This window comes from Plecotus auritus (assembly GCF_963455305.1).
Source record: "Plecotus auritus genome assembly, chromosome: 7".
Taxonomy (NCBI): domain Eukaryota; kingdom Metazoa; phylum Chordata; class Mammalia; order Chiroptera; family Vespertilionidae; genus Plecotus; species Plecotus auritus.
In genome coordinates, this window is record NC_137774.1 from 99,047,361 (window position 1) to 99,067,276 (window position 19,916).

At 40.9% G+C, this 19,916-nt stretch overlaps 1 protein-coding gene across 3 annotated transcripts in view; it reads left to right on the top strand.

The window, feature by feature from the left end:
• Positions 1 to 1,613: 1,613 nt before the first annotated feature.
• The window catches only part of ZNF608 (zinc finger protein 608), a gene marked incomplete at its 3' end in the record, with an annotated part of 108,213 nt that continues 89,910 nt past the window's right edge, over positions 1,614 to 19,916 (top strand). For all 3 annotated transcript variants that reach the window (XM_080677762.1, XM_080677760.1, XM_080677761.1), the window contains exons 1-2: positions 1,614 to 1,718; positions 2,739 to 3,837. In XM_080677762.1, coding sequence (XP_080533888.1) covers positions 2,926 to 3,837 — 912 coding nt within the window. In that variant the 5' untranslated portion in view covers positions 1,614 to 1,718; positions 2,739 to 2,925. The remainder of the gene's footprint in view (positions 1,719 to 2,738; positions 3,838 to 19,916) is intronic.

Consider the following 19,916-nt stretch of genomic DNA (forward strand, 5'->3'; position numbering starts at 1 on the left):
GTTTAAGACAGGAGGGGGTTCCCTAAAACCAAAGTGGCTTAGAGGTGCCTCCCTCCCTCGCCCAGGCGTCCCTATCCCTGGCCCCTTAGGAAAGCCTACAAATTGGAGATAAGTTGAGGAAAGGTTTATAAGGTGTTTCTTTAAAACATCTGCTTTGCTCTCGTGCTCATTACATTTCACTCCTTCCGAACTTCCGAGAGCCTAGATCTGCGAGAAATGTTTCACATTCATAACTTGTAGCTGCGCCCACTGCAGGGGGTGGGTGGGTAGGCGGCGGTGGGGAGAGTGTGTGCAGGGGGAGGGAGGGGAGAGACCTTCAGCTTCTTTTTTTTTTAAAGACCAGATCAGTATTTTCTTGATACGCTTGTCACCATTTTTGTTCTCACGACAACCAATTGAGCCCTTGATCCTCACGTGATGTGAAAGGCTTGCACTGTAACAAAATCGCTCCTTTTAGATGGTTGGTTGTTGCTAACTCGCCCATCCCCCTCTCCCAGCCCCGACATTTCCAGCAAAGCGACTCTCCACTTCCAATCCATCAACAATTCATTACTGCTTTTAGCTTCCAAACGCCAGCTAATTAAAAATACTAAGCCAAGCTCCCGGGCCATCTGACTAAACACAGGAGGGGGTGGGCGAAAGAGGAGGAGAAGAGAAAAATAAATAAAAGGGAGACGCACCGTTTGCTGTGACTATAAATGGGGAACACTGTCCTGGAGAAGGTCGCTTTAAAAAAAAAATCTTTTTTTTACTCTAATTATCGAATTACCGCCTGACTGATTGGCTTGAGCGACAGCGGATTTTTCCCCCGCGGGGACTGTACTAGGAACTCGGTTCCTTTTTCTTAAAACAACATAAAACAGGAAAACATCACATCCTTTAGGTTTCGAAGGCTGAACCAATTTTAAACGCCGTTATTTTCCCTTCCCCACCCCAACGCCCCCCGCCCGGAGCGAGAGCTGTTATAACTGGTTCATCAGCTCCCTGAACCCTCTGCTCCCCTCCCCCTCCACACCTTTCTTTTTCTCCTCTGGCTCCGCTTCTCATCCCATCCTTTCTTCCCCCTCCTCCTGCTCCCCCTCTTCTTTCCCCCTCCTTTCCTCTTAAGTTAGTTCAAGAAATCAAATCTGTCAGGACGGGCGGAAAAATGCCACTTCCCGACTAACAGGCTGAATCCAGCCCAGATTTTCAGTCCTTTCTTCTTATTCTTTCTTCCCTTTCACTAATTTATCCCGATGTTAGCACATTCTGTCTTGTTACTAGCGGACGCCTGTAGGTTTGCTACATCGGATCATTACTTACTGATCACGGTGACTCTGAAGTCTGGAACTGAAGGCGGAATGAGAAGTTGGGAAAACTTTTTTCTCTAAACTTTCTCTTTTTTTAAAAAACAACAACAATTATTCTCGATGCTTGTTAAGAGGAAAAAAAAACCTTTGGTGCTTCTGTTATGAATGTGAAACATTATCTTCCAGCTGTACAGTGACACTTTTTTTTTTTTTTAAGGAGAAAAGGACTCCTGATCCGTTTGCCAAAAGGGGGGTGGGGAGGTGGAATAATGTTATCGAGTGATTATTCTGGCTGAGATGTGTTGTTTGGTTTCTTCCTTCTTGATCATTTGGTGTTTAAGTAAAATGAGGCACAAGCTTGTTTGCCGAGTGGAGTGGGAAAGGCATTCTGATTTGCTGGCCTAATTAAAAAATGATAAAGGATTAAAGGTAAGCAATGTCTGTGTGTGTATGTATATTTATTTATTTTTCTTGACAATCAAATGTTAAAAAGGGGCTGATCCCTTTAAAAACCGTTTTAACTGATTTTTGTCAAACACACACTCATTTGCGGTCATTGAGGCCACCTTGGCGCAGATCACTTAAAGTGTATGTCTTAATCAGTTTCCCTGTACAGTCAGTGGCACCATATTTAACAGATTGAGCAAGTCTGTGACTTGGGACTATGGTAGCATTGTTTAGATGTATTTTTTAATTGAAAGGCAGATATTTCACTTTTTATTTAACACTGTCTTTTCTATAGATAAATGCTCTTAAAGACATGTTGTGTGTATTTCAAAAATAAAATTGTATAAACTGTTGGGGAAGAAAAGATAGGAGGGGAGGGGCTGTGTATGGGGGTGGAGGGGTTATTGGTTGTTTTTTTTTTCTGTTCCTTACTGGGAACAAAAACCAGAATGCCCAGACAGTTTGTAAAAAGAAGCAATAAAATTAGAAATAAGGAAAATATAGCAACATCATTCTGAAACTAACCTCAGAGAACTTCCAGGGTCTGGTCTTTTAAATTGCAAGATCTAGGACATGTTTAGGGATGTTTAAAACCGTGTTCCTCCCTCTTGTCTGAGTGTTCAAGCTGTGTGTCTGGGGTTGAGATCACTTGTATGTGCTAGAAAAAAATCTTAAGGTCTTTTCTTTCCCTTTTTTTTTTAAAAAAAACCTGGAATTGACTCAGATTCTTAAGATATTTTAATGCCTTTAAAAAAGTGATTATGTTTGTGTTGTTGCTAAAGGGACTTTCTTTTTTAGCTACTGTGAGATGCTTACTGTCGTGGGTATGTTTTTGGGATTTGGTTATTTTCCTTTATACCTGATATTGGACTGTGGAGACAATACATGAGCCACTTTACTCTCTATCCTTCCCTGTACCCCTTACCGACTCCCCCAGTATTAATCCTTTTTTATTCTGGTAACACCCAGACAAGAAATATTCGACTTTTCCCCCCTTCACAGGAAAAGGTGGACCTGGACTGAAGGGTGTAAAATCCCTGGACACATTCCTGGGGCAGGAAAAAGAAGAGGAAGATTAGAAGATTTTTTTTTTTTCCCCTAAGAGAAAGCCCAGCGGAGCTAAACGAATGTCCCCTCATCTCCAAAGGAAAGTTCATCGGATTTTTATTCTAGAGAGCTCATCTTCAGGATGTCAGTGAACATTTCTACTGCAGGAAAAGGTGTGGATCCAAATACAGTTGATACTTATGACAGTGGTGATGATTGGGAAATCGGGGTTGGAAATTTAATAATTGATTTGGACGCTGATTTGGAGAAGGACAGACAGAAATTTGAGATGAATAATTCCACCAATACCACTAGCAGTAGCAACTCGAAGGATTGTGGAGGTCTGGCCTCCAGTGGGGCCGGTGCTACTGCAGCCTTAGCTGATGGCCTAAAATTTGCTTCTGTTCAGCCCTCTGCTCCCCAGGGGAATTCACACAAAGAGACCAGCAAATCAAAAGTGAAAAGGAGTAAAACTTCTAAGGATGCTAATAAATCTCTGCCTTCTGCTGCCTTGTATGGGATTCCCGAGATCAGCAGCACTGGCAAGAGGCAGGAAGTCCAAGGGCGCCCTGGAGAGGCAACTGGCATGAATTCAGCGCTGGGTCAAAGTGTGAGCGGCGGCGGCGGCGGCGGCGGCAACCCAAACAGCAATAGTACCGGCACCAGCACCTCCGCTGTCACCGCGGGGGCGGCCTCCTGCGGGAAAAGCAAAGAGGAGAAACCAGGTAAAAGCCAGAGCAGCCGAGGCGCCAAGCGGGATAAGGATGCGGGGAAATCCAGGAAGGACAAGCACGACCTGCTTCAGGGCCACCAGAATGGCAGTGGCGGCCAGGCCCCTTCTGGGGGGCACCTCTATGGCTTTGGGGCCAAGAGCAATGGAGGTGGCGCGAGCCCCTTCCACTGCGGGGGCGCTGGGAGTGGCAGCGGCGTGGCTGCAGGGGAAGTTAGCAAAAGTGCCCCGGATTCAGGGCTCATGGGAAACTGTATGTTGGTAAAGAAGGAAGAGGAGGAGGAGGAGAACCACAGGCGAATCAAGAAACTGAAAACGGAGAAGGTAGGACAAAGTCGCCTTCCTAGATCCACTGTTCTCTTTGTGTGCCTCTGTGTGGGTGTGTGTGAGGGGTGTGCCTCTGTGTGCCTTGCTCTTCTTATTTGTGCTTTTGGTTCCTTGTGAGATTGCTATTACGTGCATCCTGTCCCTTACAATTTGGTAGGGGGGAGCTTACTTGGGTGCAGTGTTTAGCTCTTGCTTCTACAGCTGCTGCTGCTGTTGCTGCTGCTTGTGGTGCTAGTGTTTGGGTCCGCAGGTGGGAGGGCTGGGTGTTCTAAGTACCTTTTGCCCTGCAGAAGCCTCCTGGCCAGTCAGCCAGTCGTGGTGTGCTTTTAATAGAAAACCTGTGCATGTACCCACTTGACTCTTGTCCTGGTTTCTCCCTTAAGGAGAACTGTGTTCTGTTTTAATTTACATGTCCTGGTATTTCTGGTAATGTGTCCTTAGGTGCAGGGTTCATGGTCCCTCCCTGGAGAGGTATGTCAAGGATGCTAATTTACACTCTACCCACAATCCATTTATTTATTTATTTTTTTCATTTGTTACTTTCACCAGAAAGTCAAAGGATCTCATCCTTGGATGGGTTGCTTTTATTGGTCCTGAATTAAACCCCAACCTTGATGTCCTTGGGTCATTGGTTTCATAACTGTGTAGAAAGACTGGGATGGTTTTGGTTGCCGCTAGGTCGGACTCTACCCTTCTTCTCTCGCCCAGTTTTTAGCTGGAGATTTCAGATTTGTAGTTGGACTAGGGAGCTGAAAGGTTGGTTAAAAGAAAAGTGAAATAGATTTGGTAAGATTGGTGTTCTTGAAATGTGCTAACATAGCCAAAGGATACTAGAATTATGTGTTGCATTTGAGCAGTTGGGATCGTAGACTTAGGCAATATGGACCCTTCCGCCCATCTTTGTCATTGTCTTTAAGTCTAGTTAGACACCGCCTTTGAGAAACTGCCCCCGTGTTCTGCTGCTTGGTGCTGGAGGCCTGTGACTTATTGGTCTGGTGATTGTTGTGCATTGAGTAATGTCTCAGGACTGAAGGTGCTCTGTCCACTGGGCAGGTTGGGAGTGAGCTGGGGGTGTGAGTGATGTTTCTATGCAACTAATCTTGAGATTAATTCTACAGGTTGTGCCTTGCAGAAGCAAAATTCTTATCATGTGGTTTGTGGCCTGGTTGTTTGGAAATATGCTTATTAAATAATTTGATTTTTGCTATTCCTAACTTGCTCAGAATTATAAGATGTCTTTGGATAATTATTTTTGTGTACAGTTATTCGCTGCTCTCTACTTAAACCTTTGTACGTCTGTGTTCATGTGTTCAAGATTTCAGTTGGAGTACAGGAATAAAGTTTTGATTTGATGATTTTAGAAGCTGATGAAGGTCTGCCAAAATCACAAAAATCCTCTGAACACTTTTTTTATTCATGTCCCCTTGGTCAGACAACATTTTATGTTGATGAATGTCAATGGGATTTTTTTTAAAAACTCAGGTTTTCATTCTTATGTTTAAATGTGTAGTTTTGCATAATTTCTGCTAAAAGGTGTTCTGAAATCTTCTTATTACTTAGTACAGTAGGGCATTTACTTTTGTTGCCAATAGTCTTCAAATTGCAGTTCTAATCTGCTCTAACTATCTAGATGAATTGCCCTAATCCAGTGCTCACAATGGCTGTGGTTAAGGAGTCAGAGCCATTTGATTGGATTCACTGCTGCGTGGAATGTGGGAGGTACTGCCCTTTTGCATTCCCCTTAGCCTTTTAATCTTCCAGCCAAATGTTCACATTCAACAATTTTGTTTAGCTGGCAATCGGAACATTTCAGTATCTCAAAGGCTGCTGTCATGGCAACTGAGATTAGAGCTTGGGGTCGCTTCTCCAGTTTTTGTGTTCTTTTCACTTTCCAGTCACAGAGGAAACTGGACGAAGAATGGAAGAATTAAATTATTCATATCCATGTAACTCATCTTCAGTCAGAATAGTATAAATGTGATCATGTGAATTACATAAATGAAGAGCAAACAAGTCATGATGGGCCTGGGGAGGAGGGGAGAGGGCTCAGTGCATTTAGATTCACTCCACTGCCAACTAAGTCACTGGTGTTGGCGCACAGGGGCACTTCAGGGAATGGCTTGGAGGGGCAAGAATCCCGAAGTGTTGGCCACTCTCTGTCAAGCTGGGGTGTTGGCCCAGGGACACTGTTCCATCAGGCTTCCCTCCCCACCCGGATCCCACCCCACCCTCGAAAGGCTTCTCTGAAGCATGCTCTCATCCTTGGCACACAGATATGTCACTCCCTTGCACAGATGCCACCCAGGGAACTAACTGCTAATTCCACTGACTTGTGGTTGTGTAAATTAGACTTCAATTTAGAAAATACTTTCTAATGATAGGAGGATACCTATTTAGGAAGTAAAGATTTAGTAGGACAAGTGTCACCTGACAAAAATATTTCAATACTGAGGCATCTTTGAGACAGGTTTTTTTTTTTTTTTTTGGTGTTTTGGTATTTTAATTTCAATCTTGCTTGATTATCTGGGTTTGTGAAGAGTAAGTGCCTCAAAAGTGGAGATGGTTAATTTTCAGCAATCAGATATGGCTCAGGATGGGCCAAATGTGAAAACCAAAGGGGTGTAGGATGTGAGTGTGTGTGTGTGTGTGTGTGTGTGTGTGTGTGTGTGTGTGTGTGTGTGTTTCTTCCTGGTTCACAGGAGATTCATAAGACTGGCTGTCACCAGTTAATTTCACAGCATGCTTAAATGTCTATTTTTGGTGTGTTTATTCTGTTTCTTCACTACACAAAGTCATGTAAAACATGATAAATTGGACCTTATGAAATCTAATTAAATCAATGAGTGTTCTCCTCCTTTATGTGGAAACCACAAGTATGTTGTAAAAGTCGCCACTCCCTTAATACGTGAAGAAAATCAAAACATGCCATAATTCTAAGATGTTTGAGCTCTATTTCTATAGCCCATTTTGTGGTTAAGCCACCAGTGACATGTCTGAATAAGTAGATTTGACATGTTGGCTTTTGGTTGTTAAAACCTGCTTCTCCACCTTCCCCTGCCTTTCTTTTGAAGCATAATAGCCTGTGTTGAGACTCTTCTGCATATATCCTCCTTAGCTGTCTTAACAGTTTTGACTTATCAGACACAGGCCTTCAGCTGGGCTAAATGGTTAGTGTTACATGATTTTATTTCATCGCTGGGAAATTAAAAAATACATAGCCGATTTCTTAAAAACAACTGATAACTTAAATAGACATGAAATGCAAAGGAGATCTTATGGTTGTGCCTTAGGGTTCTGACTACTCAGTACATATTCAGAAAGGAGATTCATTCTCCAATATCATACTGCTTTCACTAAGCTGGTTCTTAACAGCCTGAAGGTGGTGTCTACAAATGGACCTGTCTATAAAGGATATCATTCATTGTATTTTATTCTCTTGCAGAGGCCTTTTAACACTTCACTGGGGATTTCTGACACATTTTCTAAGTGAGTGTGAGCAGTTTAAGAACATGTTTTGATCAATGAGTTTTGTGGATGATATGTTTCTTCCCCCATATATAGTGCCCCCTACAAATTCTGCTTAGAGAGTGCAGTTTATCTACTGTGAAATAAAAGGGCAGAAAGGTCACTTGCTATAATTAAAGAACAAAGTCCATTGTTGTAAGACAGCAAACTGTTTTGAAAGCTACACAAGGGAGTTAGCTGTTAAAAACGTTGGTAACTAAGGGTGGCTCCCAATCAGCATTGATCCAGCTCCTTACTTTTCTATGGGCTTCTCCGGAGGGTGACAGGGCTTTGGAGGTGGGTGCAGAGGGGCTGCCCTTTCTGCAAGGAAGTCTTCTGTGAGAACCCATGCAGCTTGGAGAATTTGTATGACTTGGGCACATTGCTGAGTTCTGAGCATAGTATTTGAAATCTGCTGGGTTTGCTGGAGAGATTTAAAAAAATCCTCCAACTGATCAAGTTTGTGCCAAAAGGAGATAAATAATGCTTAGCAACTTTTAATAACTTTGCAAATAGTCTGTAAAAAAGGTGTGTGTTTGGGGTGGGGTGGGGGTGGGGTGGGGAGAGGGTAGGGAAAGGAATTGATTGTCCAGATGTCACGAGGTTAAGAATGCTCTTCAAGTGAAATTGCTTGGTTGCAAGATGGTTTTAATTAGAGTGTTATAAAGACTTATTTTTCCTAAGCAGCATTTTATAGTTAGTAAATGAAATGTATGCCGAAAGTGCTAAGCAGAAATCTCCCTAACCACAGAGGTGTTCAATAACCAGATTCAAACAACATGGAAAGTACCATCTGTTCTTCGTTTTCAGCATGAAAAACAAGGATTGAATGGTTGAGATTTGCTCCAATTTTGACTGTGTCTGTTTTTTTTAATTTAAAAAAGTTCACCTGGTACTTCATAGGAACTTGAAATTGCAGTAATATGAGCAACACTGTGAAAACACATGTTTCTACATTTATTCTAACCAGTTCCACTTTTATTTAAAAGATTTCCAGAAGCCCAGCCATTGAACACTTTCTAATGGTTATTCAGTTCCTGCAGGCAATCACAACGAGAGGTCAGTTCTTCAAAGATCTGACTGTTTAGTCAGTACCTGAATTATTCTGTCAATTTGCTCCCTGGAGGCGAGGGGAGCAAAGGCTCTCACAGGCCAACTCTGGTTGGCATTTATCGGTTAATCTAATTGTAGGTGATAGGGCAGGGGACTGGTGTTTACTATATGGAGACCTTACGCTCCTTAAGAGCTATAGTCTAGGATTGCTGGTAACGAGGGATCTATTCTTTTAAGGATGCTAACTTCTGAGTCCTTGATTTTTAGACGGGAGGCTTTTTGGTTCTGGTTTTTAGTAAGAGCCCTGGGTAAAACATTATCCGGCCTTTGTTTGAGGTCTTTTATAGAAGCTAATAACTGGGCTTGTGCCTCCCTGAGATAAATGACATTATCTCTGAGTGGGCTGACAGGAAACAGACATGTTAATGGTGAAGCTGCGGGGAGGATCTGCTCCAGTTCTGACAAAAGAGTGGAGAAGGGACCCCTGGTTGTGGTCATTAACACATAATGCATTCTTGCTCTTCCTAAGAGGCCCTTGATAATTGGAAAGCTATTTTAGCCACAAGCACTTAAATCATAAATCTACTACTCCTAGTTCCCCTGCATTCTTAAAAGTAGCAAAGTAATGTGTTTTTTGTTAACAAGTGTGCGATCTGGTTTTTTAAATGGTGGCACCTCTAGGCTGGGCGATAGTGACATTTGGGAGAGCTGTGCTTCTGTCTTTATCAGATGGGATCTGTCTTTGTCTTACATCATTCGCAGTCATCCCTCTACTTTAATAAGGCAAAAAAGTGGGCCCAAAAGCTAAAAAGAAATAATTTTTAAACTTGAAGATGTCTCATGGGAGAGAGATAAAATCCATTTTTTATAAGTGGGGGAAAAGATTTTGCTCAGTGATTTGAATGTGATGAAACCTGCCTTTTGAAGTGTACGTTTAAAAAGTCATGGGTATAATTGAGTTTCAATGCAGTTTAAACTCTGCTTCTTGAATGGAGATAATTGCTGTGTTGAACACACTCTAGAGGTGTAGAAGAGGTGGAAGGATCATGCTATTCTGTTCTTTAATATTGAGCACTGGAAGTTTTTCATAGTAATTACTGTAGCACAACATAGTTTTGATTGTGGCACTCTGAACTTGTCAGGGAACATCAAGGGTTTTGCTTGAATACTAAACAGTTTATTCCTAAATTACTTATTCTAGTCTAACATTCTTGTAGAACATGGAAGCCAGAACTAAGGAATGCTGGGCTATCCTTCTTAGCAACATCATAGTGGAAATAACCTTTCTTCACTAGGATTGTTGTCAATAAATAATTCCCTCTTAATCTGTACATTTAAGGTTATAGATAGGGAAAGAACAAGAATGACTTAGGTCAGTGGTCAGCAAACTCATTAGTCAACAGAGCCAAATATTAACAGTACAACGAATGAAATATCTTTTGAGAGCCAAATATTTTAAACTTAAACTTCTTCTAACGCCACTTCTTCAAAATAGACTCGCCCAGGCCGTGGTATTTTGTGGAAGAGCCACACTCAAGGGGCCAAAGAGCCGCATGTGGCTCGCGAGCCGCAGTTTGCCGACCACGGATTTAAGTCCTCATTGTAGACTAACATAGGGATCACACTGGTGCCCTGTGACCCTGGTATTGCATAGGTGTGTGTGTATAAATGTTGTAGAATTGCATATATAGATGTGGGATTGGGAGTGGATTGAGAGTATTGAGCTAGTATGGTATTTATTCTTTTTTTTTAAACAAGTGCCCCCGTTGATTTTACTCTGCTGTAGGGTAAGTGGGTCCACTGGTGTCCAGGTCTCTCTCCCAGCTGAAGTTTTACTAGCGACTGCTTGCTCTCTCTTGCAAGATCTTTTTAATTTAAGATAAAGGTTTTGGCAACTGGAACAAAGTTTTTGCAACTGAATGAAAGGTTGTTAAGCTATTCAATTGACTAGCAGTTGGGTGGTTTGCAATGTTATTTTGAGAGGTCTAAGGACATTCCAGAGGGTAAGATGGGCACATTGCTCCTAAAGCTGAGATATGTATTATCTTCTAAATCTTGGTTAGAACTACCTTTCGGTTTTGCTGGAAGAACTGAAGTGATTACAAAGCAAATACTTCTTATACTTTGATAGGTCAGTAGGCCTTGAACTACATAATACTCATCTGGTATTCAGAAGGCTTCCTTCCCCACTCCCCCTTCCTCCCCAGTGAAGCTAAAAGGGAACTCAAAGGGAAGGATGTTTCAGTTAGAACAAATGGGTTTGGAGGGATGAATAAATACTATTGCTGATTTTTCAAAGCTACTCTCTTCTTTCTCATCCCCACCCCCTCCCTAGTTTGATTATTATTCACTGTGACATTCTAGCTCAACCACTGAGCTTTGTTGCCTCCTGGGAATCCTCATTGTCAGCTAGCACCTTAAGAAAAATGTGCCTACAGGGACATTTAGGCATATTCCAATAATGCCTGATGAATGTAGCTTTTACAGTTTAAAAATATATTGATTATATTTTGTGTTGTACATAATGATTTTAGAAAGCAGATATTTAGGTTGTGGAATTGGCTTATTATGTTAACCGGAGAGCAGATGGCATGGTGCCACAGACATATAATTTTACTTAAAGGGACTTTTAAGGTTTTGATGTGTTTTCTTTTCCTCTTATTTCCCTGATGGCTTCTTTTTATTGAAGGGTAACTTAAGGAGACCTGGTAGCAATTTTACTGCCTTCCCCTGACAGTTTGAAATAATAGCTTGGTCTTTGGTTGCACTGATCTTCTACCAGTCAACTTGATTCTGGTTTTTGTCATGTGGCAGTGAATTAAAAAAAAAAGTGTTTGTAGTCCGTTTTAAGAAATGGACTCTTTTATATGCTTCAATTAGCAACAGACGACAAAGTTCCTATTGGTCACACTTTCATAAACTCCTAGAAGTCACTGTTCGTCCTTTTGATTAAAGAAAAATCCTGGTTGGTTTCTTGGGAAAGCACATCTGGCCCTTGGGCTGCCTTAGGTACACTTTTTTTGTCTTTCACATTAGTCACTGAAGGTGCAAAGGTCACATCTAAGTTGTTGGTAGTTAGTTTAGCAAGCCTTCCCCATTCTGAAGTGCTGTAGTCTTTCTGGTTGCTACATTCACCATGTGTTTGAATTCACTTGGTGTAAAAGTGTCATTTGTTTCTATGCCTAAATTTTACAGTGTTACCCATTCTTCCCTGAGAACATCATTGGGATGAGTTGGAAAGCATCTCCTAACTTTTTTTTTTTTTTTTTTTAGCAAAGTGTGCATAAGCCAGACCAGCTTGCTTTTGGATTTCCTGTCACCTCCTTGGCTGATTTTATGGATGGCTCATGTTAAAAGCAACATGTTTGAATTGGAAGGGTTGAAGCCTTGGGTTTTCATTCTTCATGGAGAACTGTTTATTTGTGTGTGGTTCACCACAGTACATGGATAATGCTATCAAATCTGTGCTTTATTATAGGCTTATGACTAGCACAGCAGCACTTCAGTTATGTGTTTCTGCGTTTTAGTTCTTTGCCAATTCTTTTGTGATGGAAATGAAATTAGAAATGAATCTTTGCAGCCAAGGGGAAAATAAGCACAACAAATAGAAATTGTCCCTTGAGCCAGTTCAGAAGTAATCGGTGGTGATTTAAAGAAAAATTTTTTTTTCAAAGTAAGTGAAACATACAGAAAAGTACTTCATGTAACTTTTCCATGGAGATCGCTGGAAGATGAGCTGATCACTTTGACAAATGGAGGCCGCTCCAGCCACAAGGCTTTATCCCTTTATATTGTTTCACATCTTAAGTAACTGATTGAAAAGCGATTCACAGTCCCAAACCCTGCAATTGCTTTGAAGGTGGAATCTGAGTCAGTAATATTGTTTGCTTCTGCTCCCCAAAGGGAGCAACATGATTTGAAAGCAGAGCAATGGAGCTTTTCCGCATCAAACTCCATTTGGCCAATTGTCTGCATTTACATTCCTTGCCCAAATCCTTCACCAGCCTTTCCCGTGATGCCGCAGCAGATGCCAGACATTGAAGTAGAAAGCGAGCAGCTGTTTCCATTACTCCATTGCTGTATTATCCTCCACAATCTGCTTTCTTTTGCTCTCCCCTCCCCCACTGCGAAAATAAAGAAACCTTTCCCTCTAACTCTTGCGTGCTCCAGTTTATCAGTCTGCAGGTTTATCTTATCAGGACCTCTGGCCCTTTCGGAAGGCCCAGTTTATTGTTTCCGGGCTGGAGCAGATGGGACCCCCGGGCCCCGGGGGCGTGGTCCGCTCGTGCCCGCCCCCGGCTGCGCGCTCCCTGTGGGGGCAGCGGGTGCGCGCAGCGCAGCCGGGGACGCGCCCCCCTTCCCTCCCTGGACCCGTTAATAGCCCCAAGCGCTGTAAATCTGTCAGCTCCTCGCGACGCCCTTACCTCTTTCTTCATTTGCTCCAGCTTCTAGTTGACAACGTTCCCTTGAGGCGGAATTCTAATCTGCTTCCAATTAGTTGCAAAATGTGACTGAAATTTCCACATTATGACTGCTGTTTTACTTGCACGCACACATCTAGAAACAAATTAATGCTCCTGAATATTTATTTTTTGAGCCGTTGGATTTACTTTAAGAGGAAGAGTTTCCAATTGTGTGGTATGACTTCCAGGACTTGTATTTTTTCCTCAAAGCCCTGAAAACTGGGAATATATCTACACACACACACACACACACACACACACACACACACACAGCAACTAGGGTGGGGGTCCCTCCCCATCTCTTAATAAGCCTTTTCCATCTTTTCAAGATTTGTCAAAATGTATTACATATGTTTAAGTTAAACAAATAAATTTTGTAGTATTTTTAAAATAAACAAAACAGGGATGTTTGCCCAGGTTGAATGGAAGGGTCCTAGTGCAGTGTTTTAATGGAACACAAATACACACAATTTACTTCTAAATATAGCTTAAGTATTTTTGGCCAAAGCATAAAAGACTTGTTACACACTTTCAAATTCTTTCATTGGATATTCAAAAGCTCTAAAGCCAAATAAACAAATTGGTGTTTAAAATTGGCTTAACAAATACAAGGGCAGCACCATATTAAAGATATCACAATGGGCTTTAAATGTGCCTAGGCCTATCTGGTTTGCTCAGAGGATAGAGCATTGGCCCTCGGAGTGAAGGGTCCTGGGTTTGATTCCAATCAAGGGCACATGCCTGGGTTGCGGGCTTGATCCCCAGTACGGGGTGTGCAGGAGGCAGCCGATCAATGATTCACTCTCATCATTGATATTTCTATTTCTCCCTCTCCCTTCCTCTCTGAAATCAATCAATATATATATACTTAAAAAATAATAGTAAATGTGCCTAGATCTGACCACACCCAGTAGAGGAAGCCCTCTGGAAGCAGTTGGAATGTTAGGGCTGCAGTAGGCATAGTCCATGGCTTCCCGTGACTTTACATAATCCACTGTGAGGAGAATGCCCTAGGCCTGTGGGTGTGGGAAATGGTTCAACTTTGCGGGAGGTCATTACCCCAACTCTGTTTCCTCCTTTACAATATATCTTTTTAAACAAAGATATTGATTCACCTGATTATATGTAAATATTAGAGTTCTTTAAATCTTGATTGCTAAGGTTAAGTTTACCTTAATTTTATTACTTGTCTTAAAAACTACTTTCTCATGTACTGGCGAATTTTAGTACCAAGGCAGTGGTCTGTGGTGCAGTATTTGCAGAAAGGTGGTATTCTTAAGGTAAAGAAAGTAAACAGCCAAATTTACTGGTGCATTTTATAGTAACATTCATTCCTCAGCATCTTGGCAGATTGATATCAACAGTAAGAATGGGCTTTGAAGAAGTTTGAAGGTAAAGTGGTTATGTTGATCACATTACTTTGTATTACTTTCTAAATAACACCTTCACATGTAAACAGACACAGTTGGTGTGTTTTTTTTCAACATCATTGTCATATATAATCATAAAAGCTCCATGGTTGATTTATTGTCTTTTTTTAATGTGTTGTTTTCAATCTCTGTAACCCAGAGGTGGAGCTTTATTTCACTTTATTTAAAACAAGTTTATTTTCAATTACTTATTATATATAGGGTATAAAATTTAAATTATTTTATTTGAGAACTTTCAGCTATTGTTTCACAAAAGATGTAGGAGTGCTCTTTGTACTGCTTCCTTTCTTCTTACTCTGTGACTGGTAGAAAAAATAGCCAGATTGAAATCCTTAAAAATTTTAAGTGTGGGCCTTTAAGATTGTAGAGACCTCCTAGGTGAAAAAAAAAAAAAAAAAAAAGAAAGAAAGAAAAAGGAAATAGTTGCCCCATAGTGAAATGCTCACAATAGGCACAATTGTGCTAGCCCCTCAAGTCCCCGGGTTCACTAATTACCCTTTAATGAGGTCAGTCTGCCCAGGCTTTTTTCCTACCTTGGGAGGAAAATCACACAAGACAGTTGGAGTTCAAGTGGATCTTGCTGTATTTGCAACTTAGCATAACTGCTTTGAAGGCCCCCAGGGCGCTTAATTGGGGCTGGGCATTTTTGTTTTGGGGGAGACTACACACAGCTCCCCATTGTGTGAGTAGAGGCCACTGTGCATCTTGGAAGCATTACATGCTTTTGTTGATGGTGCATAGTTTTATAAACTCCAAATGAGCTTATTGCCTTTTAACCATTGGGAGCACTAAATAATGGAAGAACCTAGAAGTCTTTGGGTTGGGTAGCTGCCAAGCAGTTAAAAAAAAAAAAAAAAAGAATGAATAGTTTAATTGTAAAGCAAACCATTTGTTTATAGATTAAGATTTATTCGGTCACCAAATCCTATGGACCAGGAGGTGAAAGAATGAGGTTGTAGGTATAGGAATTGAATGCCCAGTGTTATGTTTTGTGATCATGCTCAGCTGTTTTACCCATTTTTTTTTTTTTTTTTTCACAAAAAGAGAAGGAATGAATGGTTTAATGGTGAGAACTGCCAGGCCAAGTGTACTTCTTAAGCTATAAAGAGAGAAGGGAGGAAGGCGGAGGCAAGTTGTCATTTCTTTGCTGCTTGGTCAGGAGGCTAAAATTCAAGGTTCTTCCAACTGAGAGAAGGACAATGGCTACTGTTGAATTTTCCTGTTTGTTCAAATGACTGGGAATGGTGGTGGTGGAGGTGGTGGTGATGGTGGTGGAGGTAGGGAGTTAAAAGTAGAAAGAAGGTGTGTGAGAAAGGGGGTAGACAATGCACTTCTCTTGAATAATTGGTGCCCTTTATGGAAGTTCCCCACTATTTCATTAGTTAGGGGCCATGGTACTGAATAGAGAGGAACTCTCCAGCAACAGCAGTGGCAATGGGGGTGGAGGGGAGGGGAGGGGGAGAGGGCAGGGGAGCGCAGTTGCCTGGCAGCCAGAATTTCAGGACGCCCTTTTTTTTAAGGACTGCATTGTATCTAACAGTAGAAGACCAGAGTCATGGTATTTGTTCCCATTGTAGCTGTAGTCTGTCCTTCTAATCCTTTTGTGAATAATAGGTTTAAGGAAATCACTAGTAAAGTGTTGTTTTCCAGAAGTATCATTTTGAACACTCCCCAATTTAGTTTTTATTTTTACATTAATCTTGGGAGTGAAACCTTTTATCTCAAAGTGCTCTTTTGTGTATAAACTGTCACTCTAATGATGACTCAGGATACTTAAAATTGTTGTTTCTCCATGATGCCTTTGTATTCTGTTTGGTCATGAAAAAGCAGAGCCCTTTCCTTAAAATTACTTGTTTGTTGCTTGATACTTATTAGATAAATTGAATGTTAAAATATGTTAAATTGTCTTAACATGATATCATTTGTTTTTCTCCTTACTAAATTCTGGTACTGCTACTTTGGTATGGTCCTTTCGAAATGACTTGATTTTTGAGACCAAATTATGGCTGATAGCTTCATTTTCATTTTACAGATCTATTTCTTTTTTTGGGGGGTGGTGGTGATAATGAGGAACAGGAGGGTAAAAAGAATGGGGAAGCATAAGGGTGTAAAGATTTAGGTCTAAATGGATTCAGCATTGTCAAATTAGTGACTTTTTAATGTGCTATTGTTCATTCCAAATGCTTTTTAATTAATATTTTATATATTAGTGAAGAGACTGGATTTTACTTCTGTGAGCATCCAACATAATTTTTAAAATGTCAAACTTTAAAATCTCATAAAATTTATGACTTTCATAGCCATTAAGTAGGCTAAATTTGTATAAATACATTTTTAAAAGATCATGCAAAAAAAAAATCATGTTTTACCAAAGATGTAAATCCCTGCCACTGCTGACCTAAATTTGATTTATTTGGGTGTTTGCCTGTTAATATGTGTTCAACCTAGGTTTACTTAGCAAACTGAAACAGAAGTGCCAAGATAAAAAACATAGCTCATGTTAATATTTGTGACAGCTTAGAGGCTTTGCAAGCTTGAAATCTCTTTACAGTTTTAATCCCCCTGGGAAGGAAAGTTTTTTTTTGTGTGTGTGTGTGTGTTTTTTTTTTAATCAAATTGTGTTTCCATAATGTGAATGCTTCCGAGGGTTTAAAAAACCGTTTAAACATACCATGTATTTCAGTGAGTTTAGTCCTGTTCACATGTATATAAAGCATGGGGGAATTGGGGTGAGCTTCCTGCTTATTAACAAGGGCTCCCCTTGTGTCTGGTTCTTCCCCTCTAACCTCTCTCCCGGTACCATTTAAGTGGATGCTTTTTGTTGCCCACATAAAGTGTGAAAGGAAAAATGTCAACCTTTTTAAGATGCTTTGAAAATGATTTTTGGGAACCTGCTTACACCCAAGTCTAGTACTTCCTATCTTACCTCATCTTAAAGGCTTAGTTCAAGTCTCCCTTGGAAGACTAGCTTAAGAACCCATATGTCTGCTGAACATTCACGTGCATTATTACCTTGTAAGAATTAGGGTTTTCCACTTACCTGGAGTTGGCACAGCTGCGGGATTAACTTCCAGCAGATAATCCCGTCCAGTTTTAGACAGTTCTGTAATATCTACTGCTATTTATTGGTGATTGGATGACAACACAAAATCACTGTCCATGTAGGATTGCAGCTCTCTAAGCATATTGAATCTTAAGCATGTTGAATTTTCCTTTTCTGACTCTTATGGTGAAATGTGAAGAGGTTCAAAGACTTTTGTACTTAAAAAATCTAGAAAATGCCCAGTGTATTCAAATGACATTTTTACTGGTGCTCAATACATAGATAGAGATATCTTCAAATGGCCTCTGGATTTGGTGAGCACACATTGGAAGTTAAATAGTGGTGGGAAAATAGATACTGTTTTATCTTTTGTCTGTAAAATAAATTCTGAAAGGCTTTTGAAGAATTTCATTTTGGATCTGTTACAACTCACTTCGGGATCTAAAGAGTGACACTAACTGTACAAATACTCTGTGCAATGAGGTGTAGTTGCCTCCATGTTATCTGAGCTGAATGTGCGTGCATAATTGGAGAGATTTTTGGAGAGAGAGTGTTTTGCTGTGGTAGATGTGGTTTAAATCCTAGCACTGAGCATAGCATTTACTTTCTCAGCTTACCCACAAAATCTGTGACTAATTTGGTGAATGTGAAGATTTCAGTCCAGATGGTTAGGTTTAATTGTAAAAACTGGAAAGATTTCAAAGTACCCTTTGAGGGAGTGCGGGAAACAACAACTAAACAAAAAAGAATGAAAAGTAACTACAAGTCACTAAATATAGAATATTTGTATGTTATGTATTTATATAGACATATATACTTAAATATGTGTGTGTGTGTGTGTGTGTGTGTGTGAGCAATTTTCAACCTTTTTTATCTCGTGGCACACATAAACTAATTACTAAAATTCTGTGGCACACCAAAAAAAGTGTTTTGCCAATCTGACAAAAATAAAAATATAATTTTGATTCATTCACACCGGATGGTTATTGTCGTGTTGGCTGTTGTCACTTTTTATTTGGCAATCTAAGGGAAAAGAGGTCAGTGCCCTGACTAAATAGTCAGGTATTGTACGTTTTAAAAATTCTTGCGGCACATGAGTTGAACATCACTGATAATATATAGCAGTCAAGGACAAGCTTGCAGAATCTATTCCACCAGTCCACGTGAACAGATAGGATTAAGAAGAGAAGTGATGTTTACTGTTTAATGATTTGGTATGTCTGTTTAAAGTGACTTGGCCTTTTCTGGGCTCAAAATAGGTTTCCTCTCCAATGTGTTAAGAAGTTGCCACTTCCCTGTCGCCGCTATTGTTGGTTAGAGTGTTGGCAGTTACCTCATCAGACCCTGGGGAATACCACTCTGCCCAGGCCTTGGCTCCCATCCCCTAGCTGTGGTCCTCTCTGAGGCCTGCTGTTTTGAAGCTGCAGCTGTGAAGCTCAAAGCGGGAGTCAGCTTGCAGAAAGGGGAGGTTAGATGGTGATTAGTGCTACTTTTCAGCATCAATCTATTCTTCAAAGTTCTTTCATTTGATGGCCACGCTGGAATGAATACAATGATCTGAGCTGATGCTTTTAAAGCTACCCAGACCTTCTGCTGGTTGCCTCCTGTGCAAATCAGAACTTAACGGGATAGAAATGGACCCCTCTTCTGATTTAGATGGGGACACCACTGCCCTAGATCTTGGGCCAATAAATTAGCTTTGCAGTTGGCAGGCTAAGAGGGCTTTATGGTGAAATTTATTTGTATTACCTAGACTTATAAGGAAAGAATGAGGGAAGAAGAGTAAGGCATCCTTGACAGGAGAAGGTGAGACCATGGGGCTGTTGATAAGATCTGCGTTATTCTAGTAGAACAAGGCAAGCAAATGGCCACATTTCTTTCACAGGAATGAGACATGCCTAATACATGTAAATACATTTCATAATACGTATTCAGACAATGTAGAGAAATGGGTTCAACTTATATGTGTTATATTTGCCATATATCCATTGCTTTAATATTTGATTCTTGAGTCCTCAGAATTTTAAAATGGCACAAGGAATGAGCTTAAAGCAGCAGGCCAGCTGTACTGGGCTAATGATTTTCAGATTGTGGAAAACCTGTGAAATCTAGGCCAAGAGAAGGTGCTCCCTGAGAAGAAGTAAGTGTAGATCTTCGAGATGATCAAGGTGAGCAAAGGTGATCTTTGCTCTGATCCCCTTGGGTGAGTTCCTTTTTAAAAATATCTTTCTTTTACCTTCTGATATGTCCCTATCTGCTTAGAGCAGGGGTGGGCAAACTTTTTGACTCGAGGGCCACAATGGGTTCTTAAACTGGACTGGAGGGCCGGAACAAAAGCATGGATGGAGTGTTTGTGTGAACTAATATAAATTCAAAGTAAAGGAGCAGAGGGGAGAGCAAGAGAACCGGATAGAACAGCCGGATCCGGCCCGCGGCCCGTAGTTTGCCCAAGGCTGGCTTAGAGCTTAATTTTTCTCCATTTATCAAGATCTTTGCCCTCCATTAGCAATCCTTTGAATGATCCTCATGGTGACTTGAAGAAAGACTTTTAAAGGCCCAAGAATGGAGCTCAAATGTGGGGAC